General features: G+C 38.8%; 2 protein-coding genes across 3 annotated transcripts in view; both read right to left on the bottom strand.

Annotated features, from left to right (window-relative positions):
• Positions 1–2,658: 2,658 nt before the first annotated feature.
• sec23a (Sec23 homolog A, coat complex II component) overlaps positions 2,659–20,794 on the bottom strand; it is a 102,240-nt gene continuing 84,104 nt past the window's right edge. For both annotated transcript variants that reach the window (XM_041214620.1, XM_041214621.1), the window contains exons 14-20: positions 8,683–8,836; positions 8,482–8,559; positions 8,109–8,270; positions 6,000–6,086; positions 5,527–5,682; positions 3,768–3,833; positions 2,659–3,176 (exon numbers count right to left, since the gene is read on the bottom strand). In XM_041214620.1, the coding sequence (XP_041070554.1) occupies positions 3,087–3,176; positions 3,768–3,833; positions 5,527–5,682; positions 6,000–6,086; positions 8,109–8,270; positions 8,482–8,559; positions 8,683–8,836 (793 nt within the window). In that variant the 3' untranslated portion in view covers positions 2,659–3,086. The remainder of the gene's footprint in view (positions 3,177–3,767; positions 3,834–5,526; positions 5,683–5,999; positions 6,087–8,108; positions 8,271–8,481; positions 8,560–8,682; positions 8,837–20,794) is intronic.
• LOC121292529 (cytochrome c oxidase subunit 6C-like) lies at positions 15,838–16,023 on the bottom strand. Its single transcript, XM_041214622.1, has one exon. It carries the CDS (start codon positions 16,021–16,023, stop codon positions 15,838–15,840), a length of 186 nt encoding a protein of 61 aa, XP_041070556.1.

Here is a 20,794-nt window from a genome sequence, read left to right as displayed (position 1 = left end):
AAAGATAGGAAGCGACAAATTCCATGACGCAGACAGTCACACCTCCCAGTTCTTCTTGGCAGCAAAAGGTTATCAATATATCTCAAAAGATCTCCAAATGTGCAAGGCAAGGGTAGTAAATAGCCTCCCAAACTTCAGACATTTTTATTGGGAGGACCAGGTCTGATTGAGGTCTCCAGCCTCCTAAAACACTATGCCTGGAATGGGAAGCCAGAACCTTTCCCCACTCTCACTGTACAGCTGACCATTCATAAACCCTCGGAAGAGATCAAGAGAGACAAAAATACACTTGGTGCAACTGTCTCAGGCTATAAATAGGTCTTTAGCTTATCAAAGGTCTCGGCGCATCTATCAGTCCTTTCCACAACCTTGCACAATTGGACACTCCAAGGAGATTCACCTCAGGTGAATGCAGAGGCTACTACAAGAAAGGGATCCCACATTTGTCCAGCTCATCCAGTCTTTGCCCTTCTATCAGTCAATAAATTTCATATCTCCAGCATGACATGTACCTCTATTTTCAGACAAAGCATACTATTCTCAGATTTCAAGCGAAACTCATCCCTTTGGAATACATTTGAAAAAATCTGCAGATGCTAGAAAACAGAAATAAAAACAGAAAATGCTGGGAATAGACGGGGGGGTCAGGCAACATTTACGCAGAAAGAAAAAGAGTAAATGTTTGAGGTTCATGATCTTTTATCAGGCCTTGACAAAGTTAGAGATGCAACAGGTTTTACGGAAGGTTAGAGACAAGAAAAAGAGTAGAGGGAAGAGAACAAAAAGAGATATGTGATAAGATGGGTAACAGGAAAGATCAAGTGGTAAAGATGATTTTGCAAGGCAATAAGAAACAAAGGGCTAGTTAGCTCGGTCAGTTGGAGTATGTGCTTAATAACACCAAAGGTGTTATCAATCCCTGTACCGGCTGAAGTGGTTCTTGGGACCTGCCCCATTGTGATATCATGATTGTCCAAGGCTCCATAATGACAAGGATGCAACATGGAGGGAGTAAGGAAAAGAAACAAAAAAGGTGAGTCTAGATGAGTAACTGGGAATAGCAGAATAGTTTGCAACAGCAGTCTGAAAAAGCCAGGACAGTAGTTATGATCTGAAATTGAACTCAATGTTCAAGCTTTTTTTTAAATTTGATCGTGGGATGTGAGCATTGCTGCTAGGCCAGCATTTATTGCCCATCCCTAATTGCCCTTGAGGTGGTGTAAAGGCTGTAAAGTGCCTAATCAGAAAATGAGGTACGGTTCCTCGAGCCCACAGTGAGCTTCATTCAAACTGTGCAAGAGGCTGAGGACCACAAAAAAGGCCAGAAAAGGAATGGAGCGGAGAATTAAAGTGACAGGAGACAGGAAAGAAATGAGTTGCATTTATATAGTACCTTTCACAACCATCAGGTGTCTCAAAGCACTCCACAGCCAATCATGTCACAAAGTGAATAACCCCTTTGGAATGCTGAAAGCAGAGAGGGGGGAAAGAGGTGTTTGATCATGATGATATATTGGAGATGGCAAAAATGGCAAAAGATGATCTGTTAAGTATGGAGGTGGAAGCTGAGGCACAAGGGGAAGCTATTGTGATTCTAGAATGGAAGGGAAAGGATGAGAGTTGAAAATGGAACAGACACAGTCCAGGAGCCTTGTTAGCCATGGTGGAGGGGTATCGTTGGCTGGGGGAAAAAGGCAGACGAAGCATGGAATGAGGCATAATCACATCAGATGCAACAGAGAAACTGAGCGAATGCAATAGCAATCTCAGAGAAAGGCGAGTGGGAGCAATTGTGGTCTAACCATCTCTGTGGGAATCAGCAGGCTTATGGTGAATATTGGTTAAAAAATAAAATAGACCATCTAGTAGTTATTTACAAAATTCAGCAAAGCATTGGACAGATTTTCTTTAAACTCTTATGTATCAGCAAGCTTGGGTTTGTAAATGGAGCACCACAGTTTGCACACAGAAGCCCCAAGTCTTCAGCAAACACCAGACACATACATAATATTCAACAACTCTATCTATGCATTAATATATATACCCATTTTTCTTCATTGCCTCATATAAAAAATGAATTGGGACAAAAAGGTGGTGCTGGAAAGGTGATATACATTATCACAATTGACGTTGAGGTTCAGAGCAGTATAAAAATAAATTTGAATCCTGACAAACATACAGGTTATAGAATGAGTACTTTGCATCCAATAAAATTACACTGTTTAAAAGATGTTCATTAAATTATATGCTGAGTTTTAAAACTAATATTCATTCTATTTTGCACCATTGAATATTTGACGTCTCATTAACATTCAACCAATTTTGATGCATTACAATGGGAAAAGTGCAAGTTTCATTGAAATTATATGAATACATCTGTATCATGATGAAAGCTGGATAAAATTGAGCGCAATAGTGGCATGTCTCAAAATAAGTCACAGTCTACTTAGGGCAAAATAAAATGGGTGAGCACATCTTAAAACATTATGTTTTATTAAAAATGTATTTCTAATGCTATATGACACACTGTAGAGCAGCTTAAAACTGCAGCCAAAAAAAAATTTTAAAAAATAAATTGGGGAAATTGGGAGAGTTGTATTTAATGACAAAAATGCACTGCAATCTTTGTAAAGTCTAAGTACTTCTACACAGGTCAGATCTTTCCACAAAATTCACAAATTTTATTTGATTGTTGATAAGAGTTCTACATGAGGTTGCACTGTTATCAGTTAGAAAAAAAATAGGAGCAAATAAGACATTAAACAATACTGATGTGGATATTTGTTCATCAAGGCAGAAATTGGAAACTCTAGCTCAGTGATTTTCACTGCACATGGAAGCACTAATTGTAGAACATGCCTATATACTAGATAGGACAAAAGCAATAATATATTATCTAATGAAGACAAGTGATTCATTAAGTTCCCCTTTGGTGCATTACCAACTCAGTGTAAATCTGCTCCGTCAAAAAAGGCAAGTAACACAGATGTAGATGCTGATGCTTTATATAATCTCCACAAATAGGTTGCTGACTTTTTGTCCTGCTCACTGTAAGGGCCACATATTACTTCACCACCATTCTACACTCAAGTGGCACTAGAGACTGCTAGCTTCTTCAGATGATCCATGAACACTTGCAGGCTAACATCATCTGTCAGGATTGGTGCTCCAGCCTCCTATGAAAAAGATTCACATATGGAAGTTAATCATACAAGGAACACTGACACTTTTTGCAATTAATCAGCTAGATGTTAGGGCAAAAGTCACTCAAGGGAAGGCATTGTTTTTCAGAATTTGAATAGTCTGATAAATTCTACTTTGAAGAACTTTTATGGACATTATATAATTATAAACTAAGATTACCTAACAAACAAAACTATTATTCTAAAACAGTCCATTGTTGAGTGATTCAGTGCTCCTTACAAATATGTGTCAAAAGTTTTAGTTAATGATTAACTGATTAACAGGGCTTTAGATATGGCATCCTCTGCTACCAACTCATTGTGCTTCTCATGAATAAATATGAGATAATATCTTCATCTAATCAATAAGTATTGACACCAAGCAGAACAGTGAAACCAAATGTGAATCCAATGAAATTTCTAGCTTTTATCATTTAAATACATAACGAAGTCTATAGGTCAGAGTACGCCATATGCAATGGGAATAAATCATTACATTCTACATGACATTTTAAAGTGAATAAAAGTAAAATATATCAGTTCATGCCTCAAACTAAAGTGTGTTTTAAAAAGAAGTTTGCTTACCTGTCCCCATGCATACATGTTGTTATGCGTCTGTGAAGGATTTACTTTGGACAACAAGAAACGAGCCTGTTGATGAAATATACACATATTAATGAAAGGGAAGATTTATACTTATATAGCACATTTCAAAACTTCAGGATATCCCAAAGTGCTTTACAACCAAATGTATTTTGAAGTGCATTCATTGCTGTAATGGAAGACAGAGTCAATGCTAGTACACAGGAGGCCATTTGGCTCATTGAATCCATGCCAGCTCTCCACAGATCAATCCAGTAAGTCCCCCAAATCTATCGTCTTAGCCCTGCAAGTTTAGTTCAAGTGTCCAAATTTCCTTTTGAAATTATTGATCGTTTCTACTTCCACCACCCTCAAGGGCAGCAAGCTCCAGGTCATCACCAACCACTGCATAAAAAAGTACCCCCTCACATTGCCCCTGCATCTCCCACTCAAAACCCAAAACCTGTATAAAAACAGAATTACCTGGAAAAACTCAGCAGGTCTAGCAGCATTGGCGGAGAAGAAAAGAGTTGACGTTTCGAGTCCTCATGACCCTTCGACAGAACTTGTTCTGTCGAAGGGTCATGAGAACTCAAAACGTCAACTCTTTCCTTCTCCGCCAATGCTGCCAGACCTGCTGAGTTTTTCCAGGTAATTCTGTTTTTGTTTTGGATTTCCAGCATCCGCAGTTTTTTTGTTTTTATCCAAAATCTGTATACCCTAGTCCACGTACTATGAACTAATGGGAACAGTTCTTCCTTGTCCACCCATATCCAAAACTGTCACAATTCTGTTGAATCTCTCTTCAATCTCCATTACTCCAAAATAAAATAATCCCAGCTTTTCCAATCTAACCTTGTAGCTAAAATCCTACATTGCTGGACCAATTCTGGCAAATCGCTTCTGCATCCTCTCAAGGACTCTCACACACCCTTCCAAGTATGGTGATATAGTGAAAAATTAAGACCCATTGTGACAGAAAAAGAATAAAAGCACCATTTGCTCCTTTACCAATTGTTTTGTTTGGCCTTTGAGGAGATAAATTGCCTGAATCAAGAGGACATTAGTCTAAACCACTGCCTTTGACTAAATAAAAACTGTCTTAATGAAGCTAACAGGATCCCCTCTCTCATGTTCTATTGATGTTACAATTTAAAATCAATTCTTCTAATAATCCTGATCCTTTACCTGGTCAGTATCCCATATCATAAATATCCTTCACATTTGTCTGATACAGCTCAGGGATATCCTAAAATAATAAAATTAAGCAGTTTTTCAAATTCTATGTGGAACAATAGATAAACGCTAGCAAACAAATATCTGTGATTAAGCTTTGGAGACAAAGGTACCAGCGAAATTAGAAACAAAACACAGCATCTGTGGAGAGAGAAACAGAGTTAATGCTACGAGTCCGTATGACTCTGAAGAAAGGTCATATGGACACGAAATGTTAACTGTGTTTCTCTCTCCATCGATGCTGCTAGACCTGCTGAGTTTTTCTAGCATTTTATGTTTTTGTTAAAAATAATTCATGAATCCTCTGCATGTGTACAGGGAAGCTGGCCCTAACACTGCATATAGAATGTCAGCGTTGTTACTGATTTGCCTCCTCATGAGAATTCCAGGAAAAGAGGTCATTCTTGAGCATCGTTCCTCCAACACCTCCAAATGTTTGCAATGTAGAAGATTAACACACAAAAACGTAAATTGCTAAACGCTAATATCAAACTTTAAAATCACACTAATGGAGAAGATAAATTACCTGGCTTCCTCCATGCTCTGTGTCAACATAACGTGGCATTGGGAACCTGCTATGCAGAATCTCTTGAGCATCATCTACAGGTGCTTGTAGTAAATGTCGAAAATTTTCATACTCAGGCATGTCATGATAGCCAGCTTTGCGCCACTGAGCAATGGTCTAGGAAGAATGGTTATCTGCTGAGTTACTATGTACAATTAAAGGTCAATTAAACTATTCAATAGCTACATGAAATGAACAGTTATTTTCCTCAAAACAATCTGTAAAATTAAGGTAACTTTAGTAGTTCATGAGTGTAATTTAATATTTCTCCAAATACCAAGCAGAATAACTTCAAATTAATTAAATGTTGCACGTTTACGTCTAAAGTATTGTGGATTCTTCAATGGTTAGTTTTAAATGAGATAATTCAAGTAATGCCTAATGCTGACTGAAAGTGCGAGTTGCTAATTATGTTTCAAGTGATATGCCCTTACCTCTCCATGGTAGATAAGTATCTGGAAGAATGTGTCCATAAGAAGAATTCGATCAGGAAGTATACTGCTGCTGTCTAGAAGAACAGGCTACGCAAAAGCAGAGACAAGTAATTTATTTCACGCGAGATTACAGAAAACCTCACATTCCGAAAGGATTTAGGCTATCATTTACCCCCATCCCAAAAAGTGAACAAAACACACTTTTCAGTAACTGTTGATGGGAGTTATACTTAGAATTGTACAATCACATTGGTTCCCAGTGCATAAAAGCCTCAAATTTAAAATTCCTATCCTTGTGTTTAGATCCAACCTGTGCCATATTCCTCTCGATCCACATAACTATCTCCACTCTACAACACCTAAATCGTTCTGTTTCTCCATCTCTGGCCTCTTGCACACACCAAGACACAGATAAACAAGGGGTTAATTGCCTGCATCCCACTTTAAGCAATTGCCTCAAAATCTTTGCCATCCCATCTCCCCATGCTCCTATAAGGACGTCCTTAAGATCTATTTGACCAATCTTTGGATCAACTCTTTTAATCTTTCCTCCTTTGGCTTGGTGTAAAGCGTACTGCATAAACACAAGGTGTTGTTTAGAGGTGCTAAAATGGATTTAAAATCCAATAAATTCCAATGTATTGGGCTCAGAACTGATGATTTGTAAAGTACTTGAGTATGCAAATAAGACTTCTTCCTTAACTAATACAGTTTCTAATAACATCCTTTATCAAGTTTGATGAAAATCAGAATACTTTAACTGCTGCTGAAAACACATCTACTTGTATTCTTTCCCAAAAGCAGAGCTTGAGAATTTAGGACATCAGCCCTACTTATGTTTTAAAGAGGAAGTTTGTCCTCTGCCCTCTTCCCTGCCAACATTTTTCATACCGGTCATTTTTTTGAATTATGCTGTCAAATATCCTAACTTTTGCAGAACTGTGGCCAGTTTTTGCATTATGGTCTCTTGGAGTACAATCACACTATGGTTCTGAATTTCCTCAAAAGTCTTTTGTGGGTAGATTAGGGCGAGTGCTGCATCCACCCATTCCACTTTGAACAGATCTGGTGGCTGCACATACCATTGAAGATGCAACCGGAGCACCTGTCTTTGAGAATTCACTATTGGGTCTGAGCACAGCATTAGCATGCCAACTCAAAGAAATTGTCCCACTACTCCAGCCAAAAAAATGCCTATTCTATTTTGGACAGGACCGTTTCCATTCAGTAAGAAAACCTTAGCTTCATAAAACTTTAAAAAAAACCATAGCAGTACTGGATTCCAGAGCCATACAGTCATCCCCGAGACATTTATTGTAAAGGGCACAAAAAAGAGAATATTGCTTTGTGCCTTATATTTTCATGAGCCTGTCCAAATGTAGGCAACTCCCTTTTCTACCCACTCTAAAAAAGGCAGAAGTTAACTAGGAAAAGCAGCAGGGACTTGGAGCAAATTGGGCTGTACTCCAGTTTCAGCATATTCCCAACCAAAATGAAGCATAATTACATCATCTCTGACAAGTTTAGCATCAGCCTGAAACAGCTTCTACTTAGCACCAATGCTTCCTTGTTTGACCCAATATGGCTTCAGTGCAAAGCAAATTTCATACGTAAGCCACATATACCCTATGATTACAACCTCAGAGCTGAGTAAAAGCTGCTTTGGCAGACACAATAGTTATACTGTAAAGCAACCCTGTATAGCACAAATTATGTTGGAAGTGTCCAAGCACACTTCACATAGGGTCTTCACAACTTGTACAGAGGAAAGATTGTTAATGATCAGTTGGATATTAATCAGTACCTCACACTGGATTGTGCATTTAGATCCTGAGCCTGTTCGTCCATTCAATTAGATCATGGCTGATCAGTGTCTTAACTCCATCTGCCTGTTTCGATTCCATAACCCTTGATACTCTTGTCCAACAAAAATAAGTACATCATCTAATTCCTTACCTGACTATAATTTTAGTGATGAACACACTTTAGCATTGTTGAATTCTCTCAACATATTTAAAACTTACAATCTAAAGCCCAGTTGTAATACTGCTCACTGTTTATTCAATCTGAAATCAATGGATGATTAAAACATCTGGAAACATTTCTCACCTCTGGAGGGCCATTGAAAGAATAGGCATAAAGGATGGGTTGAATCATGATGAGAGATTGTGTAAGATCCTGGCGCATGAAATGGTGACGGTAATAAGAACTCTCATCAGGGCTGTTATTAAAAACTTGCAAGAACGGAGATCTTCTCAGATGAAACATAAACTAAAATGAAAACAAAATAAATTATATATTTATATAGTAAACCTAGGCTTCTGTTAACTCAAGTTTGTTTTAATGATTGCAATGAAAAAATATATTTTTAAACTCCCAGTGCACACTGTTCACATATTCAAATGAACTTAACAGTTCAAAAGCTACAATAAAGTAAAATCTGAGAAAATGTATACATGAAAATAAAGCTCTCACTTCATACCTGTGGGTACAAAGAAAAGGTTTCAGAAAATTTGAAAGAAGCTGGATCATCTTTATGATAATCTCCAAATTTCTGACACTGAAAAAGGAAGAAATTAGAATTTATTGCATTTTTTTTTTAAGTATAACAACTTAAATCAAAAGTAGGCATTTAAATGTCATCCCACTTCTCTCCCTTCCCCCCCACAAAAGTGTATCGTACCAGTCGGATAAGCTGTCTGTCTAGCCATCTGAGAACATCAGGTCCCTCCTCAGTCTCTGCTCTGTAAACTGCCAGTCTCGCCATGAGAACAGCTGCCGCTTCCTGGTCAAAGGATGCAGCAATATTCTGAATCTGTGTTTGTGCATCTGCCCAGCTTTACAAAAGGAGAAAAATACAAGTACAATTTTTATAAACCATAATCATAAACCCTATGAAGGAAACGTATTGTCTGTAATTGGCTTCATGCCTTGGATTTCAATTTAAGTATTTATTAAATAATATATTAAAGAACACAAGTTAGAAATATAATGTGTTTATATATAAATAAATATGCTTTCATGAACAAGGCAACTGAGTCAAACTTCAGAACAAAATAGAGAGCTTAAAAAAAAATCAATAGTGTCACCAGAAACTATATTTTGCAAGAATATTCTCCTCTACCAATTGAAAGAGCTGGGTACAAGAAAAAAACAAAGGGAAGTTTGTAAAATAATTTGCCACAGTAATGTTGGATCATTGTTCTGCACAGCAGGGTGAGCTTTAGTAAAATGTCATTCAATGATCTGGTTAAGTTGCATGACTAATAATGGATATGAAATCATTCATTTGGTAAGTCATCCATATATGTGGTTTCAGTTTTACAGAAGTTTTATCTTTTCTTTAAGATCAGCATTGACAGCAACAACCTTAATGCAGCAGAATAGTTTACCTATCTAGGCAGCATTACCTCAAATGATGCCTCTATCAACAAGGACATGGACAATCGATGGTCCACAGCCAACACTTCCTCTGGCTGCCGATAGAAACGTATCTTGTGAAATCATTCACTACACATTTAAACAAAATTAAAGTATATAGAGTGGTTTCATCACCACTCTCTCATATGAGTCAGATCATGGATTCTGCACAGAAAACAAACGTAACTGCTCGAGCGCTTCCATCATGAACATCAGATTGCAGGACTACATCACAAACAATGAAGTTCTCAATACAGCCAATCTGTTCAGCATTGAATGAATTTTCTTATAAGGCCAATTTGCACTGGGTAGGACATGTGTCACACATGGAGGGTTGCAAAACGCCAAAATCAATGCTTTACGGTGAACTATGTTCCAGTGAGACCGAGGTGCACCTTGCAAATGCTTCAAAGACCAGTGGAAAATACAGCTCTCTGGCTAACACTGGTCAACTTGTGGCAGGAGGCTGCCGACAAAGACAGCTGGTGTGCAAAAATCAGAAGGGAACCTACAAGATTGAACTAAACAGGACAAAGGCTGAAGATTCGTACAATGGAAGGAGTCTAATTATACCAGAGCACCTCCAAACCAGGAGCTTCTTTGCTCCAACCGCTCAAGAACCTGCATATCAAGACTTGGCCTCATCAATCACCAATGATCAAGCCAACTGTCACAGAGGCAAGACTTCCCATAATCTGTGTGTGCAAAGAGTCTGCCATCACCATCTGTTTTCTGTATTTGACAGCAGCTGCTCAAAGTGATCATCTATCCAAGAACTTTCATCTTTGAGGGCATCCAAACAAAAGAATCAACAGTCACAGCATTACCACAGATATAGAGTATTGGTTTTAGTTAATGACTAGAAAATTTATGATATACAATAGTATAAATTGTTTGAATTTGGCTTCCTCTTTTAAATATTAATGGCTACAGTGGAAAATTTAAAAATTAAAACAACTCGCATACCTTACAGAAAAAATTGCAAATATCCAGTATTGTGTTGATTCAATTGCATTATTAGTTAACACACTACATTCTTATATGACACATTAATCATTCACACATGTAATTCTCTGATCAGAATTTCTACTCCATTGTTACAAAAGTTCAGGGCTAAGACTGAACAAAGGTAATAACAACTGTGTTGACATCAATTAATTCTGCATAATAGAGAACTTTAGAACGTTTTGCTGTAACCCAAGGATATGGCACAGGAAAACACAGGTATTAGGTACAGAACGTATCCAAATAGCATGTGTTTATAAGTTATTTGAAACAAAAGTTTAATAATTAAATTAATGGGCAAATAATTAGGGGCTCCTTGCTTGTGGTCTGTTGTGCACTGGTGTTGAGTAGGCTGGGTCATTCTGCTTTAAGATGATATAGGATTGTGGAAAGCTAGAGATCGACTACTATTTCCACAGGCATTCATTTCCCAATAAAATGAAGAACGCATTGAGATCATTAATAACTCCGTCAGATTAATGAAACTTAAAACTTCACGTGCTTTGGAATAATTATTGGATATGTAAAATAGCCAAAATAGAAGTACAGCTTTATGAGAAAGTGACTTTCTTTTTCTTAGTCAATGGGACTAAATATCATTCAAGAACTGAATGCAAGTGTCCCATCAATTCAGAGAGAGAATTATCCTGTATAGTTATGGTTTTTCATAAAGAGAGTAGTCTTTACTCTGCCAAAGACATTAATTATGTTGATGCAGTTTGAGCAAGTATGCGAATTTTGCTGGAATGATTCAATATACACAAACATCTTCTACCTGGGTAACAGGAAGCTGCCAAAATCCCATAGCACACGCTGGTGATCAAAGCCAAACATGGGACAATTAAGCAAACTAATTATCAATCAGAAATTATGACAATTCCATTCAAAATTAATTCTACTTCTGCAGAAGCTGCTAAGCAACTGCAAACACAGATTGTATTAAATTCTACAGTAGCTTTTTCTTAAACAAAGACTTTTAAACAATTGAACGCAGCACATTCTTAGATACAAGCAGTGGATGCAGTGTAAAATATGAAAGGGTATCCCCCAAATATAAAGACTCATGTAATTCTAGAATGTGGTAGCTATAAAAAAATTGTAATCAAGTTTGCAACATCAAGCCATTTTCCAATTGGCAAAAATGTTATTTTAGGCAATAAATCTTCTATAGATCATCATTTGATGCTCATACAAATAATACTTATATCGAGAAACTATAAAGACTATTTGATATAAGTTTGCTCAAACCTTTAGCATAATACTTCAGGATTATAAACCTTTGGTTACATTATTACATTTTCAAGTTTCATTATATTTTATTTAGAGTATTAATTTAACAGTACATTGCATAATACAAAGATCTTCATTGAAACAATCTGCCTTAACTTCAGAACAAACTCAAAAGATATGAGATATCATAAACATAATATAATTAAAATGAATAAAAGGTAGGGCAAATAAAATCTCCCTGGACAACTCAACCCAAATACAGCTTACGATAAGCAGGAATATTGTTCACAGTTGGTGAACATTTGCCGATAATGAAAATCCACATATATGATGCAGTAGGTTATTGATTATAGGCTACTAATGCTAGCACCATGAATGTTAATTCACATGATTCCCGAGGCCAGATCATCAACAGCGTCAAAACCTGGATTGGTTACTAGTTGTTCTATCATGGAACACTTCTTTCTCCAAGATAACATGGTGCCATTTACATATAAATGCTTTTGCTTGGTGTTGAGTTTATCACAAGTTTCAGACTAAATGTCGTCCATATAATTAGAAATCTCATATCTAGCGGCAGTGCATTATCAAAGTATGTTGACTGTTTTTAATGTGAAATTCAAGAAAACCATTTCACTATCTTCCAAAAATTATACACAAAAAAGTAAACAATCACAATTCACAAATATTTTCGAATACTCAGGTTGCTTTCCAGATATCCAGAGAAATAGAATTTCTAACATTAAAAATTCAATTTTGAAAATAATCTTGAAAATGATCAATAAGCTCATTTATCTCAGTTTGCAATAGCTAAAAGAATCATCATGCCCCTTAATGTTCTATTTGATTATTGAGGTTTGGGTCATTTGGTCATCACACTTTTTAGGTCTCTGTACATGCACAGCTTCAGTGGTCTTTAGTCATCTGCTTTCTTAGTATATCTGGCATACTGCTCCACATCATGACAACTTTCCTTCAGTCACGGCACTTTTCTCTTGGCTGGACTGGCTCTACTTGTTTGCTGTCACCTTTAAAATGCTCTCAGCCAATCCTGACTCCTCCTATATCTAGCCTAAGTGCTCACAATAACAGCAGCACATCCTTCTGTTTCTCCTTCCCTCTTCCCCTTCAAGGTGGCACAGGTTCCATCCTCCACAATGACCCCAAGTCCCTCATTGTCCATTGAATAATGGCTTTGCCATTAAGAAGTTTGCCAGGCCCCTGACCATCCTAATCGCTTTCATCCATACAAATTTCAGCAATTCCAAAGCACCTTCACACAAATTTCTCAATCAGCATTTTAATGCAGTTAGCCATTCAAAATAAGTGTGTTAATGTCAATGTTACAAGAATATCTGTTATGCTCCAGAAAACCGGGGCAGGAGCCAATCTAGACACACTTTATAAGCATTTATTTGCAGAGATACACATTTCAAAGATACACCTCCTGACACAACCACCACTTTCAGTCTGTTCCTTTTCATAGAGGCACAAGTGAATCCCCAGTGTGGGGCAGGGCGACTATGTTGGTAGGGTGGTGGCTGGATAGGGTGATGAAGTCGGGCCGGTCAGGGCAGTACTACCAAGAGGTTTTTTTAGTTGAACAATGAACTTTATTTACAGAGCTACTGCATTAACTGTAGGTCTCTAGCAAGGAAACAGTACATTCTCTAGGCTAGGAAATCTCTGTCCCTTATAAGCTTCCCTGTGCTCAGTGCTGATTGGCTGTTCTGACATGAGACCCTTACTCAGCAAGACTGGCCTTAAAGCAACAATCACCACCTCCTTTCCCCTTTGATTCCTTGCTTTACATTCCTTATTTACACAAATTGCTTTATATAGGTGAAAAGAAAACAATATCAAAAATCTTAGAAATAATCCCACTGGCACTTTTGTCATGAATTCAGATCATATCCTTAGATACATAGGCCCAGCAATTACAAATCAAGTCGTTGAGGGGATTTTCTGTTCCAGATACAATGGTGTAATTTTATAGCCTGAGGCTCTCCTACAGGATTGACATTTACAGGAACTGCGATAACAGCTACCTCTCTTGGCATAGGCAGCTCATCACTATTTGATTCAATGGAAACATCAGTTACGTCTATAACAGGTCGATCAGGTACTTCGGTGCTTATGAGTTCGATAACATTACTTGGTGGCAACACTGACTGTGGAAGTGTCTCCTTGCTCCTCAGGTGATCCATGTGGTTACGAACGATCTGGCCTTCCACATCTACTTGGTAGGAAAGGGGTCTGGTCTCAGGCAATAATTCCTTGTCCAACTTGGACCGCTACTAAGTTTTCTTACATATATGGCTTCATTTACTATAAATTTCTGGGCTCTACTATGCAAATTGTGGGATGTTTTCGGATTACCTTGGTTCTTTTCTATCCTCCCTCGTTATAAGACGACACTTCATATTATGCAGTTCTGCTGGTGGAACTCCTGTTGTTGCAAGTGGAGTCGTGCAATAGCTAAGAAGGAAGCATGAGATTTTGGTTTCCAAGGTTCCTCCCGATAATTTTTTTTAGTCCTGACTTGAAAGTTTGTACGGTTCTCTCAGCCAGTCTGTTTGATGCTGGGTGGTAAACCGCAGTTCGGATGGGTTTAATGCCGTTTAGATTGGTGAAGTTTTAAAATTCAGCACTTGTAAATATTACTCCATTGTCTGATACAATAACTTCGGGCAATCCACGAGTTGAAAAGTACTGGCATAACCTTTTGGTGGTAGCATGCAATGTAGGTGATTTCACCTCAAAAATCTCCATCCATTTTGACTGTGCGCCAGTGAAGAGCAAAAACTTTGTGCCTAGGAATGGACACACGTAGTCTATTTGGATCCACACCCATGCTCAGCCAGGCCATTCCCAAGGGTGTAGTTTTGTTGCAGTTGGCAATGTTAACAGTGCTTGACTAGCTTCTCAATATCTGCATCCATACCAGGCCACCACACAACTCCTGGATTAGAAATGCCAGGATGAGTGGTATGTAATTCGGTTAGGAGCAGTTCCCTGCCTAGTACAAGAACGATTGCTCCTGCTCCCGAGAGTATGATGCCATCCTGACAACTCAATTCGTATTTGCAGGTAAAAAATGGTTTCATTTCCTCAGAAATTGGCTCATTCACTCATCCTGCAAGTATCTGGTGTCTCACTTTGGACAGAAGCAGATCTCGATTGGTCCAGTTCCTGATCTGCTTCGCGCAGACGGGCGATGTGTCTAAAACATTCAATATAAGGATGATTTCTTAGGTACAGAAGTACACACGGTGCTTTCTTGCAAGGGTAGACAGCTAAGGGCACCTGAATTCACTATGTGTATCCCAGGTCGCTGCTTGAAAGAGTATTCGTAGGTAGACAGAATTAATACCCATCGCTGAATACTTGCCGAGGCTATCAGCCACATAGCCTTGTCTTCTTTGAAAAGGCCCAAAAGCGTTTTTTGACCGGAGACGATAGTAAAGTACCTGCCATGTGAGAGCTGGTGGAATTTTAACTCCAAAGTCTATTGACAGCCCCTCCTTCTCATTCTGCCAATAACCTCTTTCAACAACTGAGGGGGTTCTTGATATGTAACTTATTGGCCCCTCAGAGCCAACGTCCATTTCATGGGGCAACACTGCTCCAAAGCCATAAGGAGGTGTCATAAATCAATATCAATTCTTTAGATGGGTCAAAATGCACTAACAGAGTTTGAGGAGTGCAGCAATTTTTTTACTCTGTTAAAGGCCACCTCCTGTGGCACCTTCCAGGACCAATGATGGTTTCTTCAGCAATATATGCAAGGAGGCCTGTACAGGCGATAAGTTGGGTAAAAATCACCCCCTAGTACTTCACCATTTCTAAAAATGATTTGAGTTCGGTGATATTTGTGGGGGAAAGCGCCTCCTTTATCGCCTTAACTCTTTCTTCCTTGGGGTGCAATCCTTGTGTTTATGCGGTGCCCCGGATAAGTAACCTTGGTGACTTGGAAAGTGCATTTCTTCTTTTTTATTTTACCTCTTTTTAACGGTCTGAAAATTAAATGTTTATTTATACATCAAGTACAGAATGCACAAAGCATATCCTTTCATCTCCATTTCCCAGTGTGTATTGGAGAAGCAATCCTATCACTCGTTCCAAGTTTCTTTTGCAAGGATTTACTTATTTGGTTTCACACTTTCAAACACACCAGCATCCCTCATGACTTCGTGGCATCATATTTCTTATAGAAGTCAGCAAATGCTCCCATCCTGGAAACATCTCTTTTGAACTTGAAGGTACCAGCTACGGCAGAAGCTAAAGCAAAAGCCACAGCCAGGTGAAACCATTGACGTCTGGCCAACAGGCCTCTCATCACAGGCTTGGCAATCACAGCAGAAGACATGGTTTACAATCTATCCACACACCGTTCATCTGCCAGAGTCACTTCCAAAAATCTTTTTAATTCCTTTATTAAAGTTGCTAAATACTCAGCCTCTGTTGATCCAGTTATGTGGGCATTGTCAAGGTATACTACAACCCGTGATAAACCTGTAGCGAACTCTCCACCGTCCTTTGAAATATTGCACATGCCGAGCACAAGTCAGAAGGTAGGAGCAGATACTGGAAAAGGCCCATGTGTGTGTTTATTGTGACATACCCCTGGGATGTGCTATCTAGCTCGAGTTGCTAGTACGTGTGGCTCATATCCAACTTAGTGTAGGACTGGCCTCCTGCTAGCTTTGCTTACAAGTCTTCAATTCTGGGATTGGATATTTATCCAACTTGGTGGCTTGATTAACTGTTAGCTTATAATCGCCACAAATGTGGACAGTCGTACCTTGGTACTGGGATGATAGGTGCTGCCCATTCTGAAAATTGAACTGGCTGTATGATGCCGAGTTCAACCAACCTGTTTAACTCAGCAGCCACTTTTGCTCTTATGGCACATGGTACTGGTCCTTGCCTTAAAAAAAAAATCAGGGAATTGCTTCTGGATCAACATAAATCTTGGCTTGCAAGCCTTTGATTTTTCCTAATTTGTTGTGAAAAACGCTGTTGTGTGTTTTTAAACAATTCTAGCAGTCTTCTTGCCTGCATTTGAAAACTTGTGGATTAATTTAACTTGATTTCTTTTAGCCAATCATGACCCAGAGGGCTTGGTCCTTCCCCAGTCACTTTTATTACTGGGAGCTGGGCTGGCTGCTGCCCATGGCTCACAGGCACCATGCCGTTCCTTTTACTTTTATTGCTTCTGCTGTGTAAGTCTTCTGTGTAACTGGGCAGAAGTTCTCTCCCGACTTAAGGGTTGGGTACTTTCTCTCAGGTACTGAAATGTGTGCTCACCTATCACTTTGGCTGATGCCCCTGTATCTACCTCCATAACTAGAGGCTCCCATTTACGTGGAGTGTGACAGTAACAGGGTTTGCCTCGGCTGCTTTAAGATTAAACAGAGAGAGTGAATGTCAGAATCAGTTATTTCCGGCTCTTTCACATTATGTACTTCTAACATCTTTGCTGGCTGGTTACTTGGCAGTCCGGACTTAGCTCTGCACTGCTTTATTAAACGTCCTCTTTTGCAATAGTAACAGCACTAAGCCTCCTTAAATCTACATGCTTCAGGAGTGTGGTTACCCCTACATCGGTAACATTTCAACTTCAGGATCGCTGTCTGATTGCCTGCGGGTTTTTTTTAAATTTCTGGGTGATTGGGAATGATTCCCGCTTTGTGGCTGCTTCTGTGGTTTTGGCGCCGTACCTGGCTGCAGGTTCCCACCTTAACTGGCAAACGCCACCATTTTGCAGGCTCTGTAGCTCCAGCGAACTTGTTTCTGCGCTTTCCATGGCCAGTGCTATCCCCACTGCTCGTTTAAAGTTATATCGACTTCTGCCAGCATCGATGCTGAATGGCGTCATAGTGTACACCAAAAACTGACCAATCCTGTAGCATGTCATTCAAGGTCGCTTCAAAATCATAATGCTCTGATAATTGCTTCACCTTAGCAATATAAATCGTGATTGATTTCTTGCCCTCATATTAAATTTGAATCTTTGCATAATGACTGATGATTTGGCCTGAAAATAGGCCCTTCACTAAATTCATGAGCTCACTGAACAATTTGGAGTTGGGCACAATTGGGGCTGAGAGTCTGCGAATATGGTTGTAGGTTTGACTCCCACAGACACTCAAGACAATTACTTTGCCTTCTCCACTATTTCGCTGGCTTGGAAATACAACCTGAGGCACTCAATATATTGAGTTTAGTCCTCCATGGAGGAGTCAAATGGGTCGATCCTCTCAAAGAGAGGCATCTGGTGAGTATATATTTTTTTCCTTCTTTAAAACAAGATACTCAGTTGTTGGGCGATAGGCAGCATCAGGATCATTTATCCTTGTCGCCAGATGTGGAGATGTACTACCAAGAGGCTTCCTTAGTTGAACAATGGACCTTATTTGCAGAGCTTTTCGATTCGCTGCAGGCCTTTAGCAAGGCTACAATACACTTTCTAGACTGGGAAAACTCCGCCCCTTATAAGCTTCCCGGTGCTGGCTGCTGATTGGCTATTCTGACCACTTGACTCTTACTGAGTAAGGCTGGCCTGAAAGCAAAAATCACCACAGGAGGTCAGATTGATAGTTGGGTGATGAGCTCGGGTCAGGTCGATGAGTTGTGGGGAGAGAGTCGGGAGGTGGGGGCTAGTCAGCTTGGGTCAGGGGAGTTGGGTGGTGGGGGCTAGTCAGCTTGTGTCACAGAGTGTCACGTGTCAGGGGGAGAGTCGAGTGGTGAGGGGAAAGTCGGGTGGTGAGGTCAGATCTTGTTGGGGGGGGGATGTCAGTTGTAAAGACACATGGTGGTGAGGCTAGGATTTGACAAATTATTAGAGAATAGAAGAAAATGAGGACTTGTGCAAGGGAGCTTTTAGCTTTGCTTGTTGTTTATATTATATATATATTATACACATACACACAATTTTTTTGAAGTGTTATTTAAAAAAAATCAATTTCTTCACATTAGATTCATTTAGCAACTTATTGTATGATTTTTTTCCTCGCAGTCCCTGATTTCTCGCTAAGTATCTTCTATTTTCTGAATATTGCCAGAATTCAATTTAATTTGGTATTGCCTTCTCCTTGACCTTGTATGCAAACATCCCTAGTGTGAATACCTTTCCAGATGTAACGATTGATAGATTGAAGAATTCAGAAACAGAAAACAGGTGGATGCAGGTACACACCAAAGGCAAATGTGGCCACATTTACAACAAAGGAGCTAGAGTAACTAAGGTCCAAGTTCATAGGATTGTGTCAAACGAGTTTGGCAAACACTGGTGCAAAGAATGTATTCAGATGCAGCAGATTTCTTGTGGTTATGAGAAAAGAATGCAATGTCAAACTATTTTATACCTTGCTGATAAATAATAGCTCCACTTCCCATAAAAGAACTACATTCTAATAAAATCATGGAAAAACAATCAAGTCTTGTGATACTGGAGTATCAAGCTTGAAAACAATGGATTCAAAGTAAATGGTGCTATTAAATGAAATCTGAAGATTCATCCATAACCATTGAAATGTGGCCTTACATCTATTTAATCAAACCCCAGCTAATTCAGTAAATAAACTTTACAGAATAATGGGTTAGGTTTAAACATCTAGATTTAGCATATTATATTTTATTTAAAGTTGTTTATTTAGTTAAAGGAGGAATGGATGTTTTCTTTGTCACTTTATTTGTGCTCAGGTAAGCCAACTGTAAGGCAAGTAATTTAACACAGCAAAAATGGCCAAAAAACATCAGCCAGTGCAGTCTCTGCAATTCCTGCTTTCCGTGATAGCTTAGTTTCAATCAGCAGCATGACTAACTTGCCATTTTCTACTTCTCAAGCTTCTAGCTTGTTATGTCTACAGCTGCACATATTTTGCTCAACTGACCTGCAGTGTCCGAAACCAGAGCTGAAAAGTGCCAGTGAGCAAACGTACATTTGTATTTCTGAAGTTAAATGATTCTCTAATTTCACTAAACACTTACATCTGACTGTACTAACAGCTAATACGCAGCTAGAAACTCCCTTCATTCTTAGGTTGACAGAGGAACAAGACTCACCCTTTAATTTTAATCAGCACCAAATTTAAATTATTAACAAGGGAAAGAAAAGGAAAATTGTGCTGTTGGGCAAAAATCAAACCAAATAATTAGTTACAGGATGAAGAGCCTTTAAAAGTCACTAGCCCTTGCCAACAGACATACCTTGGCTCAACCATAATTTTTCCTTTCCAAAATACACACAATTTTCCAACAATGGACTGTAACCTCAAGATAGTATTTGTTGCAGCAAAACATCATGATAATTTTACACACTATTTCACTCACTGTTGACAGAAGCACATCTCAAAGAGAAACAAAGTTCTACACAAGAAACTTCATTTCAAATCCTTAATTTGGCAGTGCTTGAACGGTGTTATACATTCATTGAAAATTCACCAGAATGCTGCCTGCTATGAGGAAATACAAATGCAAAGAAAAGCATGAAAAAATGGGTCCTTTTTTCATTAAGACAAAACAGATTACAAGGCAATATGATAAAAATGCCTAAAATTATAAAAGGGTGGGGCATGATAAATAGAAGCAGGCCATGTAGTTGAGAGGCCATGAATACAAGATTAAAAGCAAGATCTAGATTTGGCAAACACTGGTGCAAAGAATGTACTCAGATGCAGCAGATTTCTTGTGGTTATTGAGAAAAGGATGCAATGTCAAACTATTTTATACCTTGCTGATAAATAATAGCTCCACTCCCCATAAAAGAACTACTTTCTAATAAAATCATGGAAAAACAATCAAGTCTTGTGATACTGGAGTATCAAGCATGAAAACAATGGAAGAAGTAACATTGTACGTTATCAGCCTGTAACTACTTCCAATGCACCCAATGGCAGAGAGGGAGAGTTCCCTGGTCAGCTATACTGCAGATGGCAACGGCAATCTTCCTGCCAAAGGGAACTTCACATCTTCTGGAAATCCAAGAACAGTATGTCTACAGGCTTCCCTTTATCCACAGTATATGTTATTCCTTCAAAGAATTCCAATAAATCAGTCAAACATATTTCCCTTTCTCAAAACCATGCTGACTCTTCCCAATTATCTTGGGTAACTAAGTGTTCAGCGAGGTTAAT

This window comes from Carcharodon carcharias, chromosome 20 (assembly GCF_017639515.1).
Source record: "Carcharodon carcharias isolate sCarCar2 chromosome 20, sCarCar2.pri, whole genome shotgun sequence".
Lineage (NCBI taxonomy): Eukaryota > Metazoa > Chordata > Chondrichthyes > Lamniformes > Lamnidae > Carcharodon > Carcharodon carcharias.
This window is presented reverse-complemented; position numbering and strand designations above follow the sequence as displayed.